Genomic DNA, 24,156 nt, shown 5'->3' on the forward strand with positions numbered 1-24,156 from the left:
CCTGGCTGCAAATCCAGGAAAATCTCCCCTGATATGTCCTTGTTATTGGTCCGATCCCTCAAATAAAGAAGTTATGTTTTTTCAAAGGCGAACTTAAGCCTTTTAAGATTTGGCAAAAGGTCACCCAATGGTGAACTTCAGCACTGTCTTGCAAAATTGTATTGGCCGGTTGACATTTCGCTTCAGGCCGAAGCAGACTTGGTGAGTTTCTCGTAGAGTATAATGTGAGGGTGCCATTTTGACACTGAGGCAAATGAATAGGGGCTTTGCGCCAGTGATAGTTTTCCCCCCAACGAAAGGGTAGTTGGCAATGGTTGTTCAGCACAGGAGGTACACAACCTTTCTTTTGCCATTACCCCTGGGCAGTACCTCAGTAAAGTCTTGTGCTTGGGCCTAGTGGGAGAAACAGAACATGAGGATGCTTGGGGACGGTCATTATGGATCCACTTCCACAGGCCAAATGGGCCTCCAGTGGCCAACTGGATCGTGAAGGTTCGTCCTGCCCTTCAGTTTTGGTGCCCGGGGACCTTTAAGACCCTGAGAGTGAGCATCGTCCAGAAAAAAACGTCACCATCTTTGACGCACAACTTTATTACAGAGGCACCTGAGGCTCAGTATGCATTCAAACTTCAACAAGACCCAGCGATTGATACACGTGACCCAAAGCCCAACTCTATCCGTTTGCAATTCAAACACCATTGGATCATTCTCATTCTTTGTCTCCCCTGCAGTTCACCCTGCGTGAAGGACTACTGATGTTTCGAAAAGATGTGATGTGATGCTATAAAAAGTGCTTTTTAAATTTCTTTTCGCACACATTTACAATCGCAGACCTATAGAATCCCGACAGTGCAGAAGGAGGCCATTCGGCCCATCGAGTCTGTACTGACAACAATCCCACCCAGGCCCCATCCCCTTAACCCCACGTATTTACCCTGCTAATCCCCCTGACACTAAGGGGCAATTTAGCATGGCCAATCCACCTAACCCGCACCCTGAGTGTCCAAAGATGTGCAGGTTAGGTGGATTGGCCGTGCTAAATTGCCCCCTAGTGTCCAAAGATGTGCAGGTTAGGTGGATTGGCCATGCTAAATTGCCACTCCTGAAGATCTTTAAAAAAACCTTGGAACACGACAGCTGTGCGGCAACATGCAGCAGACCGCGTTTGGGGTTTGAAAATTCCCTTCTCAGCCACCCCCACCGCACCACCCCCACGATGTGCCAGCTTGGCATTTAAATGCGAGAGAAGTGGAGACTGGGGAATGGCGCTTTTGCCAGTTACATCATGGCATATCTGAAGTGATGTTACGCTGCGATTGAGATTGTCCACGAAGCAGAGGTTAATGTGCGTTGCGTCCGCTTTCCTCCAGAAGTGCCAATGTAGCAGTTGTGCAGGCTGCGCCCAATCCTCTCAGACATCAGTCACACTGCCAATATTGGGAGGCTCTTTTTTTAATTTCGAGGATGTCAAAAACAGGCATTAGGCTCCTTAGATGTGTAACCGAGGGAACGTGAAGGCCCTCTTTAAGGCCCTCATTGAATCGGCCATCATTGGATTTCCCCCACTCATTGCATCTCCCCCCCCCTCCCCCACCTCTCCCCTCCCTTCCCCACCTCCCCTCCGCTCCCCTCCCCACCTTCCCTCCCCATCTTTTTCCCTCCTCCCCACCTCCCCACCTCCCCACCTCCCCTCTCCACCTCCCCTCCCCTCCTCCCCTCCCCACCTTCCCTCCCCCCTCCCCACCTCCCCTCCCCTCCCCACATCCCCATCCCCTCCCCACCTCCCCTCCCCTCCCCACCTCCCCTCCCCTCCCCACCTCCCCTCCCCTCCCCACCTCCCCTCCCCTCCCCACCTCCCCTCCCCTCCCCACATCCCCATCCCCTCCCCACCTCCCCTCCCCTCCCCACCTCCCCTCCCCTCCCCACCTCCCCTCCCCTCCCCACCTCCCCTCCCCTCCCCACCTCCCCTCCCCACCCCCCACCCCTCCCCTCCCCACCCCTCCCCACCCCACCTCCCCTCCCCCCTCCCCACCTCCCCACCTCCCCTCCCCTCCCCTCCCCACCTCCCCTCCCCTCCCCACCTCCCCTCCCCACCTCCCCTGCCGAAACCTTCCTCAAACCAACTCCAGTTTAAAGAGGCCATTTTGTGGAGATCGGAACATGAGCACTCCTCTGGCTCCACAAGAAACACTGTTCACAGAATCCCTGCAGTGCGGAGGAAGGCCATTCAGCCCATCGAGTCTGCATCGACTCTCAGAAAGAGTGTCTTACCCAGGCCCTCGTCCCCTGTCCCAGCCCTGCAATCCCCACACATTTACCCTATCCAATCCACCTAACCTGCACATCTTTGGACACTAAGGGACAATTTAGCATGGCCAATCCACCTAACCTACACATCTTTAGAACTAAGGGACAATTTAACATAGCCAATCCACCTTACCTGCACATCTTTGGACACTAAGGGGCAATTTAGCATGGCCAATCCACCTAACCCATACACCTTTGGACACTAAGGGGCAATTTAGCATGGCCAATCCACCTAACCCACACATCTTTAGAACTAAGGGACAATTTAGCATGGCCAATCCACCTAACCCATACATCTTTGGACACTAAGGGGCAATTTAGCATGGCCAATCCACCTAACCTGCACATCTTTGGACACTAAGGGACAATTTAGCATGGCCAATCCACCTAACCTACACATCTTTGGAGTGTGGGAGGAAACCGGAGCACCCGGAGGAAACCCACGCAGACACGGGGAGAATGTGCAAACTCCGCACTCTGTCCACCCCATACCATTTTCATCCCTTCAGTTCCTCCATCACAGGACACTAGCAAGGCCGTTTTGACTCAGTCAATACTCACGTAAAGACCTGTAGCCCGATCTCCAAAGACAGGGCCCAGAATAATTGTCAGGTTTAATGCCCTGCTTGCAAGATTTTCATTAATATTTCTGTGTTTCAGTCCGTGTATGTGTGTGTTTTTGTTTGCATATATCTGCTTTTCATTATATCCATGTACATCTGTGCTCCTACTACACAACAATATGCATTCCTCACCTTCAGGCTTACTTTTAAATTGTGCGTGATTTCCTTAATTCCTGCCAGATCGTGTGAGTTGCGGAGGAAGCGTTGTCCTTATTGGGTAAATTGTTGTTTTCCCCCCTTACCAACTGCTGCGCGACCACTGCGTCACACGGGTGTTCATTTGCAACTGTAGGATCTTCTTATTTCTTTCCCGCTGGCAATTCTGCGCACCCCTTCAGCTGAAATGTTCGCCAATTATGGATTTGTAACAAGAGGAAAAAATGCTCAGCAGGTCTGGCAGCATCCGCGGGGAGAGAAAACACAGCTAACCTGATAGAGGTTTACAAGATTATGAGTGGACAGAGTGGATAGTCAGATGCCCTTAGGGCAGAAAAATCAAGTGCTCGGGGACATAGGTTTAAGGTGCGTGGGGAAAGGTTTAGAGGAGATGTGTGGGGCAAGTTTTTTACACAGAGGGTGGTGAATGTCTGGAACGCAGAGGTGGTGGGAGCGGGTACGATAGCGGCATTTATCTAGACGAATGCATGAATAGGATGGAAACAGAAGGATATGGACTCCGTAAGTGCATACGGTTTTAGTTCAGGCAGGCATCATTAGAAGGGCCGAAGGGCCTGTTCCTGTGCTGTACTGTTCTTTGTTCTTTGTTTTTGAGTCCTTCAGAACTCGAGGGACAGAAATGTCAAAGAATGAGTAGACTGGTTAAGTAGCTCGTTCGTTGTCGAAGGAATCTGGCGGCCCGTTCCTCATTTGCACAAATTAAGTTGCAATCTCACGAATCGCGCGGCGGATAATGATCTTTTTTCCCAAAAAAAGATATCTGGCGAAAACGCACCTCGGGGGGCCCCCGCGTCACGGTTGTTCACTATGTCGACGTGGTTAGTCCGGGCATGGTGCCTATTTGACAGCAGTTATCAGCCTTTCGTTGTGCCACATAAGAGCTATCTCAGCTGCCCGCTTCTTTTAGCTGGGGGTTAATGAATTCTCCCCCTCCCCTCCCCCCACGCCGCACAGCCATTCAGCCCATCCGTCCCCTTGGCCGTGATATACCGCAGCGTGTATTGCAAATCCGTCATGGAAATCAACTGCTGCCACAGGGTGTTTACCAGCCAATGCAGCTCTTCAAATTTGCGCAAAGTTCACCAACTGCTGTGCTCATTCATGTTTGCGTGTGGGTTTTTTTTTCCCCTCGTTCCGATTACTGAGCTATATTTACATCAGCGAGGCTGCGGATTCACTAAAGCGAGGAGGGGCTCAAATCCTTCAAAAACAGCAGAAGGTTGGGACCAGCTGAGGCACTGCATTCTTTCCAGCCGCCACCAGTGTTGGCTCATTTTATTCACCACCCCACTTGCGTCTCCGGAGTTGGCACAGGCTCTCCCTGCTGACGCCAGGACAACAATTGAATTCCTCTGCTGTACAGCCGCCGACACTGTCTTTTGACTGTCTCGAGCAGCCTGTCTGATACCCAGCAAGACTCCCCCAACAGAGGGAGCAAGAGAGCGTGATTTATTCTCACAAACAAGGGTGCCCTCAGTGAGAGCACACGGCTGACGCACAGTCTGCCCTGAATTAAAGCCGTCCACTAAATCAGTGAATCATAGAATCCCGACACTGCAGAAGGAGGCCGTTCGGCCCATCGGGTCTCCACCAACAACAATCCCACACAGGCTCTATTCTCCTAACACCACATATTTAGCCTGCTAACCCCCCCGACACTAAAGGGGCAATTTGGCATGGCCAATCCCCCTAACCTACACATCTTTGGTCACTAAGGGGCAATTTAGCATGGCCAATCCCCCTAACCTGCACATCTTTGGACACTAAGGACAATTTAGCATGGTCAATCAACCTAACCCGCACATCTTTGGACACTAAGGGGCAATTTAGCATGGCCAATCCACCTAACCTGCACATCTTTGGACACTAAGGACAATTTAGCATGGTCAATCCACCTAACCTGCACATCTTTGGACACTAAGGGGCAATTTAGCATGGCCAACCCCCCTAACCTGCACATCTTTGAACACTAAGGACAATTTAGCATGGTCAATCAACCTAACCCGCACATCTTTGGACACTAAGGGGCAATTTAGCATGGCCAATCCACCTAACCTGCACATCTTTGGACACTAAGGACAATTTAGCATGGTCAATCCACCTAACCTGCACATCTTTGGACACTAAGGGGCAATTTAGCATGGCCAATCCACCTAACCTACACATCTTTGCACACTAAGGGACAATTTAACATGGCCAATCCACCTAACCTGCACATCTTTGGACAGTAAGGGACAATTTAGCATGGCCAATCCGCCTAACCTGCACATCTTTGAACACTAAGGACAATTTAGCATGGCCAATCCACCTAACCTGCACATCTTTGTACACTAAGGGACAATTTAGCATGGCCAATCCGCCTAACTTGCACATCTTTGAACACTAAGGACAATTTAGCATGGCCAATCCCCCTAACCTGCACATCTTTGAACACTAAGGACAATTTAGCATGGCCAATCCACCTAACCTGCACATCTTTGGACACTAAGGGACAATTTATCATGGCCAATCCGCCTAACCTGCACATCTCTGAACACTAAGGACAATTTAGCATGGCCAATCCCCCTAACCTGCACATCTTTGAACACTAAGGACAATTTAGCATGGCCAATCCACCTAACCTGCACATCTTTGGACACTAAGGGGCAATTTAGCATGGCCAATCCACCTAACCCGCACATCTTTGGACATTAAGGACAATTTAGCATGGTCAATCAACCTAACCCGCACATCTTTGGACACTAAGGGGCAATTTAGCATGGCCAATCCACCTAACCTGCACATCTTTGGACACTAAGGACAATTTAGCATGGTCAATCCACCTAACCTGCACATCTTTGGACACTAAGGGGCAATTTAGCATGGCTAATCCACCTGACCTGCACATCTTTGGACACTAAGGGGCAATTTAGCATGGCCAATCCACCTAACCTGCACATCTTTGGAAACTAAGGGGCAATTTAGCATGGCTAATCCACCTGACCTGCACATCTTTGGACACTCAGGGGCAATTTAGTATGGCCAATCCACCTAACCCGCACATCTTTAGACACTAAGGGACAATTTAGCATGGCCAATCCACCTAACCTGCACATCTTTGGACACTAAGGACAATTTAGCATGGCCAATCCACCTAACCTGCACATCTTTGGACACTAAGGACAATTTAGCATGGTCAATCCACCTAACCTGCACATCTTTGGACACTAAGGGGCAATTTAGCATGGCCAATCCACCTAACCTACACATCTTTGGACACTAAGGGGCAATTTAGCATGGCCAATCCACCTAACCTGCACATCTTTGGAAACTAAGGGGCAATTTAGCATGGCTAATCCACCTGACCTGCACATCTTTGGACACTCAGGGGCAATTTAGTATGGCCAATCCACCTAACCCGCACATCTTTAGACACTAAGGGACAATTTAGCATGGCCAATGCACCTAACCTGCACATCTTTGGACTGTGAGAGGAAACCGGAGCACCCGGAGGAAACCCACGCAGACATGGGGAGAATGTGCAGACTCCACGCAGTCACCCGAGGCCAGAATTGAGCCCTGGCGATGTGAGGCAACAGTGCTGACCACTGTGCCACCACGCCGCCCCTAAAATATGCCCATGTCCCCAAAAACTCTGGGGCAATTTCAGATAAAACTCTGCGCCAATTGAATTCTGTATGAGATCTATCTGGAGTTTGTAACTCGAAACAAAATGGGACGTAGGAACGGGGCAATTTAGAATTTTTGAGAAAGAAAGGATACAGGTGAGGTTGCAACGCGTGAGAACGAGGTAAGGCCATTCAACCCTTCGAGCCTGCTCCGCCATGCAGTACAATCATGGTCGCTCTAGCAACGCGGGGACTGAGCAGAAAGTGGGAAGCAGAAAGCAATCAGCCATTTTCGCCTGCCGCCAATGAGCCAAGCTAAGCCAAGCTCGCAAACCAAGGGCGGGGACTGGCAACCCCGCCACTCAGCCAAGATGGCTGACAGCCCGCAGCCAATCAGCAGCCTGCAAGCAAACAGTCAAGCGAGCCAAAAAAAACAAAGGGGACAGCCTGCCTCCAAAAGATGCGGAAGCCATGATCAAAATGGCTGCTGGGGGACAATTACTGACAAGCGATCGAGTCACTTTTGCTTTTTAAAACATAACTTCAGAGATCGCACACGATTATGCAGATGTGTTCTGTAGCACTGGGCGCAAGATGCTCTATCCTCTCGATGGCTGATGTAACCAAAAGTTAAGTAGAAAGTCTTCTTTTGTGAACTGTTCCGATTTCCGTCACCGCAGCCGGGAGTTCAATGTACGACAGCCATGCAGAAACAAAGAGCAAAGCGCTTGCTGCGACCTGAAATGTCAGGAGCATGCATTGCAAGCCACAAATGCTGGAAATACACTTGGCATCCATCGGCATTTGAAAACGAAAAGATGTAACTCTTTGCCAGACCAGGCTTCCTCTTCCAGTTGTTGTAAATTGTGTACTTGTTAAGGCACGGGAACGGCGGGGAGGGGTCAGGGAAGGGGGAATGTTTTTCTGTTGACCGATGGGACGTTTTCCCCCATTTTTGGGTGCACCTTGTATTAACATCAAGCTCTCCCTAGCCAGATATGAACACAGGTTAAAAAAAATGTTACGCCACACTGTCTGGGTGGGATTTTACGGCCTGGCTCGTTCCGAAGCCGTAAAGTCCCGCCCGAGGTCGACGGGCTTTTCCATGGTCCGCCCCCTTGCCCGCTCCGATTCCCGTGGCGGGCAGGGATGGTAAAATTCCGGGGTCTTATCTCGCCAGCTTCTTTCCTGGTTCTTACTGCCGAAAGACATGTCCAAGTTCCGGTCCCATCTCCCGTACCCGTCCATCCAGACACCCCCTTTGAGGGAGACTGGCGATTGCTGGTGCCGTAGGAGTAGGTTGGGCCTACGGGCTGGAGGAGCTAGGCCGTGATGACCCAAACCTATGCTGACTGGGATCTCCACAGCCAGGAGGGGAATTGTCATCCCCATCAGTTTGGGTGGAATGACGTCTTCCCTGGAAATGATTTGAATTCCAGTTCCCTGTTGAAAGGAGGGTTTCCGATTTTGGATTCCCAATGTTGGGCCTCGCGACCTTCCATGCAGTCCGACGCAGAGTATAGCTCCTGCTTCGACAACTTACCTTAGCTTCACCCCAACGCTCCGCTGAGCGCAAAGAGGGACACGTGTTCAAGGCCGACACCAAGCGATCCTTGCCATGAGGTTACCAGATGGAACAGAATTAGGAGCAGTTATATGGTCTGGCCGGGATCGAATCTCATACCACTTGGGACCCTAGCAGCCAGTAAACAGAGGAGACTTACACTCCATTGGGGCAGGACTAATTGCTTGCTGGTAATCGAGGGGCTTTGAACTCTTGGAATAAGTTTAAAGTTTATTTATTTATAAGTAGGCTGACATTAACACAGCAATGAAGTTAATGTGAAACTCCCCTAGTCGCCACACTCCTGTTCGGGTACACTGAGGGAGAATTTAGCATGGCCAATGCACCCTAACCTGCACGTCTTTGGATACCAGTTTTAATGTTTATTTATTAGTGTCACAAGTAGGCTTATATTAACACTGCAATGAAGTTACTGTGAAATTCCCCTAGTCGCCACACTCCTGTTCGAGTACACTGAGGGAGAATTTAGCATGGCCGATGTACCTAACCCGCACATCTTTCAGACTGTGGGAGGAAACCGGAGCACCTGGAGGAAACCCACGCAGACACGGGGAGAACGTGCAGACTCCACACAGACAGTGATCCAAGCCGGGAATTGAACCCGGGTCCCTGGCGCTGTGAGGCAGCAGCGCTAACCACTGTGCCGCCGTGAAACCCACGCAGACACGGGGAGAATGTGCAGATTCCACACAGACAGACAGTCACCCGAGCCGGGAATCGAACCCGGGTCCCTGGTGCCGTGAGGCAGCAGTGCTAACCACTGTGCCACCGTGCTGCAAATATATCCAGCGACACATCGACCACTGAAAGCTGGGAGAAAGTGGGAACGGAGCCAGAAGCAGCGCTTATAAACACTAACTTGTCATTTAGAACGCAGAGCGACACCGTGATTCCAATTCACCAGATCAGTGAGCTGGTGTGGACTTGCACCCGCATCTGGCGAGAGGGGTTACACGAGGTCGGGTTTTCTTTTCCATTCAGAGGCTGATTGGCTTGCTGTGAATTTCCAGCACTTCAGTCAGGCGCCAGAGTGTTGCTCTTTTGAAAAAAAATTTCTGTACGGTGGACAGGCGGGAATTGATTTGTTTGGATAACAGGAATTGAGTTTCATCCTGTTTGCGTCACGGCATTAGTCATCCCACGTGGTGCGCGTTCCCTGCCACTCGCAACACGCGTTCCGTCCTCTCGTATCGAAAGTTGCTCTCGCTCCTCTGGCCTGGCCCCACACCCTTGAAAGGGAAGCTGTTATCACGCAGATTGCCAGGGCCTCCCTTTGCCTCTTTGTGTCGCCTCATCCGTGTTACTGTTTGCAAAGTCATACTCACCTCTGTGTCCTGCCCATTCTCAGAACTGCCTTACGTGCCCGGGATACCCCCCCTGGGAGCTTCAGTGAAGTAAGGACAAAGAATAAATGAAAGGGTAAGAGATCCTGTCAGAAAACCGGAGGTTGGAGCCCAAATGCAGGATAGAGCGGCGACTGGGATGGGGGAAGTCAACTTCGAATTCTTACCTTTCTCTTTGACAGATGAAACTTAATTGAACGCGGGAATTTTGTCACATCATCAAATGCAGAGACGAGTGGGATTATTGGGCTATTTTTGGATGTTTGCGTGCCATTTTTCTTTGAAGCTCCTTGAATAGCCCACTCAAAACAAAAAGAGTTCTGTGGCCCAAAATGGATGCCAGTATCAATCCCAAGTTAGCCATCTGAATGCTGCATTCAAGGGGAGGTGATGGCCTAGTGGTATTATCTCTAGACTATTAATTCAGAAACTCAGCTAATGTTCTGGGGACCCGGGTTCGAATCCCACCACGGCAGATGGTGGAATTTGAATTCAAAATAAAAAAAATCTGGGATTAAGAATCTACTGATGACCATGAAACCATTGTCAGAAAAATCCATCTGGTTCACCAATGTCCCTTCAGGGAAGGAAATCTGCCGTCCTTACCCGGTCTGGCCTACATGTGACTCCAGAGCCACAGCAATGTGGTTGATTCTCAACTGCCCTCTCAAGTGGCCTAGCAAGCCACTCAGTTCAAGGGCAACTAGGGATGGGCAATAAATGCTGGCCAGCCAGCGACGCCCATGTCCCACAAATGAATAAAAAGATACATTGGCCATTAACCATGATCAAGCCATCTTGCCCCAAGGCCATTCTGCCCGCCAATGTAATCGCGTCCCACTGACTGAAAGTCTGTGTATTTTCAATCTGTTCATCAAACGACTTGCAGGGGTGTTCGCTCAGGGTGTTAAGTTGACCATTCTCATTCTCGGCCTGAGATCTGATGAGGCCTCGGTACTTTTGGCTTGAGCAGAGGGGGGGGGGCCGGGGGGGAGGTGGGGGTCGACTTTCTCCGCATCTCTGCTGTGCGAGCCAAGGCTTCACGCCAGCCAGTTAGCCCAGCGCCGCACCCGGCGATTCGGCCCGAGTGGCGGAAATAAGAAAACCGGGGGGGGCGGTCTCGCCCGCGGCTGGGATTCGCCAGTCCCGCTGCAGCGAATGGAGATTTTAGCTGAGCGCTAAATTCTCCGTTCTGGCTGGCGGAGGGGGGGAGACCAGAGAACGCGGTCTCGCTAGTAGCGCGGGAGGGTGGTGTGAGAGATACTGGAGAATTCCGGCCCCGAGGTAGAAATCAGTACGATGCCATGAAAATGAAAATCCAATGTATTTGCAAATATTGTGCTAAGAATCATTAAGCGCTGAGAATAATTATGATTTCCTTAACCCCAATCTACAGTGTTCAGCGTGATTATTATGGCTACTATTTTGACAAACTGTGTATTCATGACTTTTAGTAAACCCCCGGACTGGTCCAAGCAGGTGGAGTAAGTATCACTTTTCCTTTCTTTCGTCTGAATGTATGCTTCTGTTTTTTTTCTGTTCAATTTGACTTGTTCCGTGCGTGAGCGTGAGCAGATTTTGCATTGCATTGAGAAGATACAGGGAAAGGCAGTGGATCCTTCCGGCAAATTCCGCCGGAAGTCTTCTGAGGAAGGCTCGGCCAAAGTGTTGACAAGTGAGTTGCCAAGCCTCACCTCGCAAGGGCGGCACGGTGGCACAGTGGTTAGCACTGCTGCCTCTCACAGCGCCAGGGACCCGGGTTCGATTCCCGCCCTCGGGTCACTGTCTGTGAGGAGTTTGCACGTTCTCCCCCGTGTCTGCGTGGGTTTCCTCCGGGTGTTCCGGTTTCCTCCCACGCTCCAAAGATGTGCGGGTTAGGTTATAGAGTCATAGAGGTTTACAGTGTGGAAAGAGGCCCTTCGGCCCAACTTGTCCATGCCGCCCATTTTTTTAAACCCCTAAGCTAGTCCCAATTGCCCGCATTTGGCCCATATCCCTCGATACCCATCTTACCCATGTAAGTGTCTAAATGCTTTTTAAAAGACAAAATTGTACCCGCCTCCACTGCGACCTCTGGCAGCTTGTTCCAGACACTCACCACCCTCTGTAATGAAAGAGTTGCCCTTCTGGACACTTCTGTATCTCTCCCCTCTCACCTTAAACCTATGCCCTCTAGTTTTAGGCTCCCCTACCTTTGGGAAAAGATGTTGACTATCTCGCTGATCCACGCCCCTCATTATTTTATAGACTTCTATAAGATCACCCCTCAGCCTCCTACGCTCCAGAGAAAAAAGTCTCAGCCTATCCACCCTTCCTTATAACTCAAACCATCAAGTCCCGGTAGCCTAGTAAATCTTTTCTGCACTCTTTCTAGTTTAATAATATCCATGCTAAATTGTCCCTTAGTGTCCAAAGATGTGTAGGTTAGGTGGATTGGCCATGCTAAATTGTCCCTTAGTGTCCAAAGATGTGTAGGTTATGTGGATTGGCCATGCTAAATTGTCCCTTAGTGTCCAAAGATGTGCAGGTCAGGTGGATTGGCCATGCTAAATTGCCCCTTAGTGTCCAAAGATGTGTAGATTAGGTAGATTGGCCGTGCTAAATTGCCCCTTAGTGTCCAAAGATGTGTAGGTTAGGTGGATTGGCCATGCTAAATTGCCCCTTAGTGTCCAAAGATGTGTAGATTAGGTAGATTGGCCGTGCTAAATTGCCCCTTAGTGTCCAAAGATGGACAGGTTAGGTGGATTGGCCATGCTAAATTGCCCCTTAGTATCCAAAGATGTGGAGGTTAGGTGGATTGGCCATGCTAAATTGCCCCTTAGTGTCCAAAGATGTGTAGATTAGGTAGATTGGCCGTGCTAAATTGCCCCTTAGTGTCCAAAGATGTACAGGTTAGGTGGATTGGCCATGCTAAATTGCCCCTTAGTATCCAAAGATGTGGAGGTTAGGTGGATTGTCCATGCTAAATTGCCCCTTAGTATCCAAAGATGTGGAGGGTAGGTGGATTGGCCATGCTAAATTGACCCTAGTGTCAGGGGGATTAGAAAGGTAAATATGTGAGGTTACGGGAATAGGACCTGGGTGGGATTGTGGTCGGTGCAGACTCGATGGGCCGAATGGCCTCCTTCTGCACCGTAGATTCTATGATTCTATGAAGTGCAACAAAACTGATGATCCACTAGTTCTGCCTTGTGTCTTCTGTTCATACAACAGATGTGGAGATAATGTCATTTTTTAAAAAAAACAAAAAACAATAAATTGGGGATTGTCAGAAGTGCAGAAGGTCAAGTCCAACAAACTCCTTCCAGGTCATGCAAACTGGCTGACCTCAGGCTAGAAGTGTCATCTTGAAGTCAGGGACAGAGGCCGGGGTTCTCCAGTCCCGCTGATGTGAACAGAGATTCGGCTGATTCTGTTTTTCCACTGGCAGTGGTGGCAGGGTGTACAAGACCGGACAATCCCGGCCTGAGCTGGGATTGTTGGACCGCCGCAACACATGAGGTCTTGTGGCGCAGTGGGGTTAGCATCCCTGCCTCTGAGCCAGAAGCTCTGAGTTCGAGTCCCATCCCAGGACCTGACGGCCAAGGAATCGTAACGTGGCAAAACAGAATCATAAAATCCTGCAGTGCAGAAGGAGGCCATTCGGCCCATCGAGACTGCACCAACCACAATCCCACCCAGCCCCTATTCCCATAACCCCATGTATTTACCCGAGCTAGTCCCCCTGACACTAAGGGGCAATTTAGCATGGCGAATCCACCTAACCCGCACATCTTTGGAGTGTGGGAGGAAACCGGAGCACCCGGAGGAAACCCTCGCAGACACTGGGAGAACGTGCAGACTCCACACAGACAGTGACTCAAGTCGGGAATCGAACCTGGGTCCTTGGCGCTGCGACGTAGCAGTGTTAACCACTGTGCCACCGCGCCACCCAATTGAGTGTCAACCTGTAAATCCTTCCAAACATGCCAATGGCTGGCGGTAAGAGTGGGAGAGACTCCTGGTCAGCCCAGCTTGATGTGGAGTGCCGCCCCCTCAAGCTATAAGCCCCTAACGACAGACAAGCAACCTGTTCTGGGAATTAACTGGCCACAGCTGTAAGTCTGCCTGAGAGCAACCACTGGGTGCGGGAAGAGAATTGGAATGAGACACAAAATCCTGTTGCTTCTTCTGCCCTTGTCAGAGAATTCGGGGTGAGTGTTGAGCTCCAAGTGAAGGTGGAAAATACAACATTGTCACGAGATCTCGACCCATCAGGTCCATTTGGAAAGTAATCATTCCACTGCAAATTAAATTTCGGGTGGTGTGGCAAGGGCCAAGTCATTGGAACTGCCATAAGAATGAAGATGGCGGACATTGGAGTGAGAATCTCTTGCTAATATTTCCCCACTGTTGTATAAAAAGGAATTGCATGAATTCTCCCGAGTTCTGATCTTGTCTGCATGCACTGTTCAGAATAAATGGCAAATATCAGAGTTATGAATGGTACAATGGTTATGAATGGTACAATGGCCTCGTGTGAAGGATAATTACGATTGAAGTCATTCCCACAAACCATGAAGAATGGGAGAGTGAATTGACTTACTCAATAGTGTAAAATAAGCCCCCTCCCCGCAAAATTCATCCTGAAAAACACACAAGACCTATTTTGAATCTGGGTGTTTGCTCCCATGTGTTATTGCAGATTATCATTTTTAATAGAGTTCAAAAGACTCGATTGAAGCATGATCTGTGAACTGGGTTTTCTAAAATACTGTTCATAGAATCCCCACAGTACAGAAAGAGGCCATTCGGCCCATCGTGCCTGCACCGACAACAATCCCACCGAGGCCCTATCCCCATAACCCCACCTATTTACCCTGCTCATCCCTCCTGACACTAAGGGGCAATTTAGCATGGCCAATGCACCTAACCTGCACATCTTTGGACACTAAGGGACAATTTAGCATGGCCAATCCATCCTAACCTGCACATCTTTGAATACTAAAGGGCAATTTATCATGGCCAATCCACCCAGCCTACATATCTTTGGACATTGAGGGGCACTTTGGCATGGCCAATCCACCTAACCCGCACACCTTTGGACACTAAGGGGCAATTTAACATGGCCAATCCACCTAATTTACATATCCCTGGACACTAAAGGGCAATTTACCATGGCCAATCCACCCAACTGGCACATCTTTGGACACAAAGGGACAATTTAGCATGGCCAATCCACCCAACTGGCACATCTTTGGACACAAAGGGACAATTTAGCATGGCCAATCCACCTAATTGGCACATCTTTGGACACTAAGAGGCAATTTAGCATGGCCAATCCACCTAGCCTACACATCTTTGGACACTAAGGGGCAACTTAGCATGGCCAATCCACCTAACCTACACATCTTTGGACACTAAGGGGCAATTTAGCATGGCCAATCCACCTAGCCTACACATTTTTGGACACTAAGGGGCAACTTAGCATGGCCAATCCACCTAACCTACACTTCTCTCAGACTGTGTGGAGTTGAACCCAGGTCGCTCACTAATCTGATGTTTTGCTGGTGGTTCATGCACTGTGAAAGATTTGCAAACGCAGTAAGTAGGCATCTGTGTTGGAACCCGAGTAATGTCATCATCCGTTATGGCCGCAATGATTTGAGCTTTGCAGGGACCCTTCCATGTCGGCAGAATATGACATGAATTATCCTTGTATGATTAGCCGTGTTACTTAGCTTGGTTCCCCCCCTCACCCCTCCCCCACCAGAAGTCAGGTTATTCAACACTGTTCAAGAACAAGGAACAAAGAAAAGTACAACACAGGAACAGGCCCTTTGGCCCTCCAAGCCCGTGCTGACCATAACGCCCCAAAAACCATCACTCTTTGGTGTTCCGCTTCAGAATGGTCGACGCAACTTATCTGATGACTTGAGGTGCAAGTGCCACCCACTACTGGGCCGAATCAAGGGTCAGCCAAGTGGCACAGAACATTAGAAAGGTTTTGGCGCACAAAGAGGCCCACCGTGCCCGCGCCAGCTGAAAAGATGCGCCAACGCATTCTAAGACAAAGGCAACATGACTGCGGTTGCTGGAATCTGAAACAAAAACAGAAAGCGCTGGAAAATCTCAGCAGGTCTGACAGCATCTGTGGAGAGAAAATAGAACCAACGGTGGGGGGGGAGGAATTTTCCAATCCCGCCCACCATGGGAAATGTAGCGGGGGCGGGGGGCGCGATGCAAAGGTCCGTTGACCTCATGTGGGATTTCCACAGGTGCTGTCAGACTTGCTGAGTATTTTCCAGTGTTCTCCATTTTGTTTCCAAGCCATTCTAATCCCACCTTCCAGCACCCTGCAGGTCACAGTTCTGGTCACCCCTTTACGTTAATTGTTCTGGAGAGAGAGTGCCGAGGAGATCCACAAGAATGCAGCCAGGGCTGGAAACCTGCAGCTGAGAGGAGAGGTTGGATAGGCTGGGGTTGGTTTCCTTTGGACAGAGGAGGAGAAGGGGCGTTCACAATGATGAGGGGATGAGACACAGTCGACAGAAAAGACTTGTTTCTATCTAGCCGAGGAGTCAATTATTAAGGGCATAGATTTAAGCTGATTGGCAAAAGGATTAGAGGGGGCAAGAGGAAAAGCTTTTTCATTCTGAGGGTGGTGGGAATTCACTGCCCAAGTTGAATTCCGATGCAGATCTGAAATGAGTTGAGTGTTTCAACCTCAATCACCAACCTTCCTGACCACCTTGTCCACCTGAGTTGCCACCTTCAGGGAACTGTGGATCTGCACACCTAAATCCCTCTGTATGCTAATATTTCTAAGGACTCTACCATTTATTATATACTTCCCTTCTGCAGTAGACCTTCCAAATCGCAGCACTTCACATTTGTCTGAGTTAAATTCCACCTGCCATCATCTGGCCCAGGTCTCCAGCTGATTTATATCCTGCTGTATCCTCTGACAATCCTCCTCACTATCCACCACTCCCCCAATTTTTGTATGACCTGCAAATTTACCAATCAGACTATCTACTTTTCCTCCAAATCATTGATAAATGGACACTAAGGGGCAATTTAGCATGGCCAATCCACCTAACCTACACATCTTTGGACACTAGGGGGCAATTTAGCATGGCCAATCCACCTAACCTACACATCTTTGGACACTAGGGGGCAATTTAGCATGGCCAATCCACCTAACCTACACATCTTTGGACACTAGGGGGCAATTTAGCATGTCCAATCCACCGAACCTACACATCTTTGGACCCTAAGGGGCAATTTAGCATGGCCAAAGCACCTAACCTACACATCTTTGGACACTAAGGGGCAATTTAGCATGTCCAATCCACCGAACCTACACATCTTTGGACTCTAAGGGGCAATTTACCATGGCCAATCCACCTAACCTACACATCTTTGGACACTCAGGGGCAATTTACCATGTCCAATCCACTGAACCTACACATCTTTGGACTCTAAGGGGCAATTTACCATGGCCAATCTACCTAACCTACGCATCTTTGGACACTAAGGGGCAATTTAGCATGGCCAATCCACCTAACCTACACATTTTTGGAGTGTGGGAGGAAACCGGAGCACCCAGAGGAAACCCACATGGACACGGGGAGAACGTGTAAGCTCCACACAGACAGTGACCTGAGGCCGGAATTGAACCCGGGTCCCTGGCGCTGTGAGGCAGCAGTGCCAACCACTGTACCGCCCTGATATTGAGAAGGATATAGAGAAGCATGTGGTTTAACCTCCTTAGGACGCTACAGTTCCTGGCAAGAGCCGGATAGGGAATGATTCCTACCAGTAAAGATCATGATTCATGATGTCGGGTGGTGATTGAAAATGTTCAACCTTCACTCATTGGGAAATGGCCTTAACTTCCATAGCGTATTCAGCGAGCCTCCTCAAGCCACTTGACCTTGGTTTGATTCTACCCTGCTAAAGATCTCCAGAAGTTAAGAGCAGTATTTTAGAAAGTGCCCATTGCATAATCTCATGCCCAGTTTTCATTTTATGTTTTCCCAAATGGATTTCAAAATGGAGTTCCTTCACCAGATTCCCATTTATTTACAAACTCAATTCCACTCCTAAGAGTGCTTCAGGTACAGAGTCAGAATCTGAAGTGTCAGTAACTCTGACACTCCTCAATATGTACACAGGTCAGACTCCCTGACTGGACAGCCAATCATTCCCTCAATCAGGGAGCTCATACTCAAAGAGCCTCATGGGCCTCGTTGAGGTTGTCACACTTTTTACGATGGACCCTTATTGCTCATGTTCATGCTTGAAGAAGAAAAGTTTTGTCCCTTTCCCTTTGTGTCTGCCATCTCGCTGGGCATGTCTGTCCCACACACTTACCACCCTCTGTGAATAATCGTGCTTTTGTTTCTTTACCCACAGGTACACATTTACCGGCATTTATACATTTGAATCTCTTGTGAAAATGATTGCAAGAGGATTCTGCATAGATAGCTTTACCTTTCTCCGAGATCCATGGAATTGGTTGGATTTCAGTGTAATAATGATGGCGTAAGTAACTTCCAAACTCGCTTGCGATTCAGAAAAGTTGATCGTTAAATGACTCAGTTAAATCGGTAAAATTTGATGCTTCAATCCACATGAAACATTATTCTTTTATTTAACAGTCAAAGAAAATATTTATTTATTCAAAATGTTTAAAATGCTGACCGCTTTCGGTAATATTCGGAGACTTTTTAATGTTTCAATTTGCAATGGAAAAGTTTGCGATGCCTCCAGTGGAGGAGTTGACCGGTACAAAGTTGGCTACGGTACCTGCAAGACTTGAAAGTCGACTGCCCTTCTTTCGATGTCATACCGATCGAATTGTACCGACCAGGATGTCTATTGAACGAAACTGGACCCAGAGACAGCCGGAGCGATGCGAAGGTTGCAATCTTTCATCCAAATTATTTGACAGGTGTTGCGCGATCCTGGCGGCGGTACTGGCAGCATTGTGGTCTTGCAGATCCCGTGAGTTGACGTCATTGGTTTGCGCTTTGCGTCGCGTTTACCTGACGCGGAGTCAGCAGATTCGTCCACCCGAATCCCCCGTAATTCGGACTGCTTGAACGCCTTGCGAGCAGAGGACGGATCGCTGGCGAGTCTCGTTCCGACGGCTCTCGTTGAACAGATAATTGTGTAAGCGGTGTTTTAAGTTGAAAGAGTTGCTAACCCTTTGAGTGCTGAACTGGAATATTGCACCATGCGGCACCCTTTAACGTGTCCTTTGTCCACAATGATGGTATCTGTTACACAAAGACGGAACACAAATTAATTTGGAACGTAAGCAGCATTTATCATGGAGTAAGTAACACGAGAATAGGCAGGACCACTTCTATCTAAGAAAGCCCACCATCTTTCTCAGGAGGCTGAGGAATTTCAGCATGTCTGCTATGCCTCTCACCAACTTTTACAGATGCACCATAGAAAGCATTCTTTCTGGTTGTGTCACAGCTTGGTCTGGCTCCTGCTCTGCCCAAGACCCCAAGGAACTACAAAAGGTCGTGAATGTAGCCCAATCCATCACGCAAACCATCCACTGACTCTGTCTACACTTCCCGCTGCCTTGGAAAAGCAGCCAGCATAATCAAGGACCCCCACACACCCCGGACATTCTCTCTTCCACCTTCTTCCGTCGGGAAAAAGATACAAAAGTTTGAGATCACGTACCAACCGACTCAAAACCAGCTTCTTCCTTGCTGCTGTCAGACTTTTGAATGGACCTACCTCGCATTAAGTTGATCTTTCTCTACACCCTAGCTATGACTGTAACACTACATTCTGCACCCTCTCCTTTCATTCTCCCTTATGTACTCTATGAACAGTATGCTTTGTCTGTGTAACAAATTCTCCAGCTGTTCACACAGGTGGGATTCTGTGGTCCCGCCTGCAGGGCACTCCCACCCACGGGGTTTTCCCACCGGCCTGCAGGGGTGGGGGGTTACGTCAAAGGGAATTCCCATCGACAGCGGCGGGACTGGAGAATCCCGCCGCCAGCAAACAACGCGCCCACCTCCCGCCGACGGGAAACACGTGGCCTGGGAGGCTGCAGAAACCCGCCCAATACTTTTCACTGCATCACGGTGCCTGTGGCAATGATAAATCAAATCAAATCTGTGTCTGATTTCCGCTGCATCTGGTAGAACGCTGGTTTGTCTCACTCGAGGGCTTTCTAGTGGTTGACCCCGGACTGACTCTCAATGCCCAAGGGAAACTTCCTGAAGAAGAGGATTGCATCACTGAAGAGTCTTGCCAATAGATGTTGCATACCGGGTTGGCACTGGATAGCAGGCCTACAGAAGTAGAAATCAGGGGACGGTGATGTACAAGGACAACATTCCTGAATGGAAAAAGGTGGTAACGTTTGGATGGGGGATGAAGGGGGCAAAACGGTTCCATCTCCAAGGATTGGGAGTCATTAGAAATGTTATTTGTCAAGGATATTTTGGCGTTTGTTTCGATCCAAAAACAGAGCATTGAAAAGGATCGAATCCAACATCCAACGGAAGAACAAGCTACGTTGGCAGCAGTGGACATGGCTTCTAAGAATGATTGGACACGGCGGCACTGAGTTCAACCCCTGGACCCTTGAGTTTCTTGCCCGAACCCAGTAAGAAGCACCAATAGGTCAGCAGGCTGTAGCCAGGGATTTTTGGGTCGTGGAGCACTCGAAGGAACAACGCCTGGCGTTCGGTTAAGTGTTCGGAAGGGGGAGTGTCAGAAGGGAAGAATTGGAGTCGGGGAGAAGCAGTGTTGGAGCCTGTAAGGAAAGCAAAGAATGAATACAATCTGGCCCCTGATCGCTTGGCATGGGAGTCACAATGGCTTCAGTCTGGAAGCTTCGATTGCTTTGGCCTGCCGCTGATTTTGATATCCTCCCTTGGTAGTTGAAATTTGGAAAGCAACATTTAAAATATAACTAGCAGACACTTTACTCCGTAGCCTTTTAAAAGACATGCTCATAGAATCCTTACAATGCAGAAGGAGACCATTCGGCCCATTGAGTCTGCACCGACCACAACCCCACCCGAGTCCTATCCCCATAACCCCACATATTTACCATGCTAATCCCCATAACACTCGGGTCAATTTAGCATGGCCAATCCACCTAACCTGCACATCTTTGGACACTAAGGGGCAATTTAGCATTGCCAATCCACCGAACCTCCACATCTTTGGACACTAAGGGGCAATTTAGCATGGCCAATCCACCTAACCTGCACATGGTTGGACACTAAGGGGCAATTTAGCATGGCAAATACACCTAACCTGCACATCTTTGGACACTAAGGGGCAATTTAGCATGGCCAATCCACCTAACCTACACATCTTTAGCGTGTGGGATGAAACCGGAGCATCCGGAGGAAACCCACGCAGACACAGGGAGAACGTGCAGACTCCTAAGTTGTTGGAAGGTATTCTGGGAGACAGGATCTACAGGCATTTAGAGATGCAAGGACTGACTAGGAACAGTCAGCATGGCTTTGTGAGTGGAAAACCATGTCTCACAAATTTGATTGAGTTTTTTGAAGGGGTAACCAAGAAGGTAGATGAGGGCAGCGCAGTTGGTGTTGTTTACATGGATTTTAGCAAGGCCTTTGACAAGGTACCGCATGGTAGGTTGTTGCATAACGTTAAATCTCACGGTATCCAGGGTGAGGTATCGAAATGGACACAAAATTGGCTTCTTGACAGAAGCCAGAGGGTGGTTGTCGAGGGTTGTTTTTCAAACTGGAGGCCTGTGACCAGCGGTGTGCCTCAGGGATCAGTGCTGAATCCACTGTTATTTGTCAGTTATATTAATGATTTGGATGAGAATATAGGGGGCATGGTTAGTAAGTTTGCAGATGACACCAAGATTGGTGGCATAGTGGACAGTGAAGAAGGTTATCTCCGATTGCAACGGGATCTTGATCAATTGGGCCAGTGGGCTGACGAATGGCAGATGGAGTTTAATTTAGACAAATGCGAGGTGATGCATTTTGGTAGATTGAACCAGGGCAGGACTTACTCAGTTAATGGTAGAGCGTTGGGGAGAGTTACAGAACAAAGAGATCTAGGGGTACATGTTCATAGCTCCTTGAAAGTGGAGTCACAGGTGGACAGGGTGGTGAAGAAGGCATTCAGCATGCTTGGTTTCATTGGTCAGAACATTGACTACAGGAGTTGGGACATCTTGTTGAAGTTGTACAAGACATTGGTAAGGCCACACTTGGAATACTGTGTACAGTTCTGGTCACCCTATTATAGAAAGGATATTATTAAACTAGAAAGAGTGCAGAAAAGATTTACTAGGATGCTACCAGGACTTGATGGTTTGAGTTATAAGGAGAGGTTGGATAGACTGGGACTTTTTTCTCTGGAGCGTAGGAGGCTGAGAGGTGATCTTATAGAGGTCTATAAAATAATGAGGGGCTCAGATCAGCTAGATAGTCAATATCTTTTCCCAAAGTTAGGGGAGTCTAAAACTAGAGGGCATAGGTTTAAGGTGAGAGGGGAGAGATACAAAAGTGTCCAGAGGGGCAATATTTTCACACAGAGGGTGGTGAGTGTCTGGAACGAGCTGCCAGAGGTGGTAGTAGAGGCGGGTACAATTTTGTCTTTTAAAAAACATTTAGACCGTTACATGGGTAAGATGGGTATAGAGGGATATGGGCCAAACGTGGGCAATTGGGATTAGCTTAGGTGTTTAAAAAAAAAAGGGAGGGCATGGACAAGTTGGGCCGAAGGGCCTGTTTCCATGCTGTAAACCTCTATGACTCTCTGACTTTGTGACTCCGCACAGGCAGTGACCCAAGTCGGGAATCGAACCCGGGTCCCTGGCACTGTGAGGCAACGGTGCTAACCACTGTGCCACCATACTGCCTAGTTTATTGGTTTTGACCAGGAATTGGAGTTTAAAGTTGAAAGCTTTTACTTATTAGTCATGAGTCGGCTTACATTCACACTGCAATGAAGTTACTGGGAAAATCCCCTAGTCGCCACACTCCTGTTCGGGCACACTGAGGGAGAATTTAGCATGGCCAATGCACCCTAACCAGCATGTCTTTCAGACTGTGGGAGGAAACCGGAGCACCCGGAGGAAACCCACGCAGACACGGGGGAGAATGTGCAGATTCCACACAGACAGTGGGCCAAGCTTGGAATTGAACCCGGGTCCTTGGCGCTGTGAGGCAGCAGTGCCAACCACTGTGCCACCGTGCCACCCAGTTTATTGGTTTTGACCAGGGCTGGAATCGAACCCTTGTCCCTGACGCTGCAAGGCAGAGGTGCCAACCACTGTGCCACCGTGCCGCTGACACTGGGAAACACACGGCAGGGATGGCAGAAAATCATGCCATTGGGAATGGCTGGAAAATTTTGGCTAATGTAGGCCGGAGGGTGATGGTGAATCTGTGGTGCAGAGCTGTGAAATTGGCAAGGATGGGGGCCGAATGAATTTACCGGACTTGGGTGAGGAACATCTCAAACGTGCAGCTAAGGGTAAAATGCCATCTACCTTGACTGGAAAACCCCACAGAATGGGCCAAGTAACATGTTGGCATCTGAAAGCAGATGATAGTTATCACGATTGTTCGCAAGCAGTGACCATTGGGGTCTTCCGGGGGGGTCACCTTTGTCGGCTTAGCTTTGATTCATTTGGTGGGTGGATTGTCAGGGTGCGTATGTTTGTGGATAGCACTCCAAAATGCGGGGGCGCAAAGTGTTTTTGGCGGAGAAAGAGATTGGACAACCAAAGTTATAAATAAATGCAGTCTCAGATGGTGAAATTCAGTGTTAATACACGTCTGCGTTAAAAATAGCCAACCTGTTTCTGTAATCGAGCAAATATTATTGAGGATGATGAATCAGAAGTTGTTATGTGTTGATATCATTGTCATATTATTCGCCAGCGATTGGTGTTGTCGGGATAACTTTTGGTGAGATCGCATATCCAGTTTTGTTCACTATTGGCCAGAACGTACTGTTGTCATATTATCTGATGTGGCATTCTTGGTCTGTCGCTATTGCCGCTGGCAATTTCACACCGCGCGCAGGACCGAAAGGCACACGGAAATTGCCGGACGGAATCAAAAAAAATGAAGAACAAGGAAGATACACGGACTTAAGTTAGCGCTCCAGAACGTGGACGTTTTCTCGTTTGGGGAGAAAGGAAGACAACAGTTACGCACTTCGAAAGGTGAACACCAATGATCTTCACCCAGGTTCGGACGTGCTGAGGAGCACTGTCGGCAAAAACCTGTCACCGCGACAGCGAGAACATGGCTGACGGTATCCAGCTCTGAGACGTTTGTGGACGGCAATGGTGTTGCCGCGGGAGGAATTTAATTCCATTCGGTTGTGGAATAGAAGGCAAACAATCACTGTGAGGCGGGTGGGGGGGGGGGGGGGAGATAAGGGTTCAAAACTGTTTCCTTGTGGAAAAAGGATTGAAATTTTCCTTGAGAGATACGGAAGGAGATTACCTCCATTTACAGGTTGTCATTTTTTTT

At 49.0% G+C, this 24,156-nt stretch overlaps 1 protein-coding gene across 1 annotated transcript in view; it reads left to right on the top strand.

Moving 5' to 3' along the window:
- Positions 1-24,156, top strand: part of LOC144481846 (sodium channel protein type 8 subunit alpha-like) — a 639,525-nt gene that overhangs the window by 61,451 nt on the left and 553,918 nt on the right. Inside the window, exons 3-4 of the mRNA XM_078200997.1 lie at positions 11,038-11,127; positions 18,044-18,172. Of these exons, the coding sequence (XP_078057123.1) occupies positions 11,038-11,127; positions 18,044-18,172 (219 nt within the window). The remainder of the gene's footprint in view (positions 1-11,037; positions 11,128-18,043; positions 18,173-24,156) is intronic.

This window comes from Mustelus asterias, chromosome X, assembly GCF_964213995.1.
Source record: "Mustelus asterias chromosome X, sMusAst1.hap1.1, whole genome shotgun sequence".
NCBI lineage: Eukaryota > Metazoa > Chordata > Chondrichthyes > Carcharhiniformes > Triakidae > Mustelus > Mustelus asterias.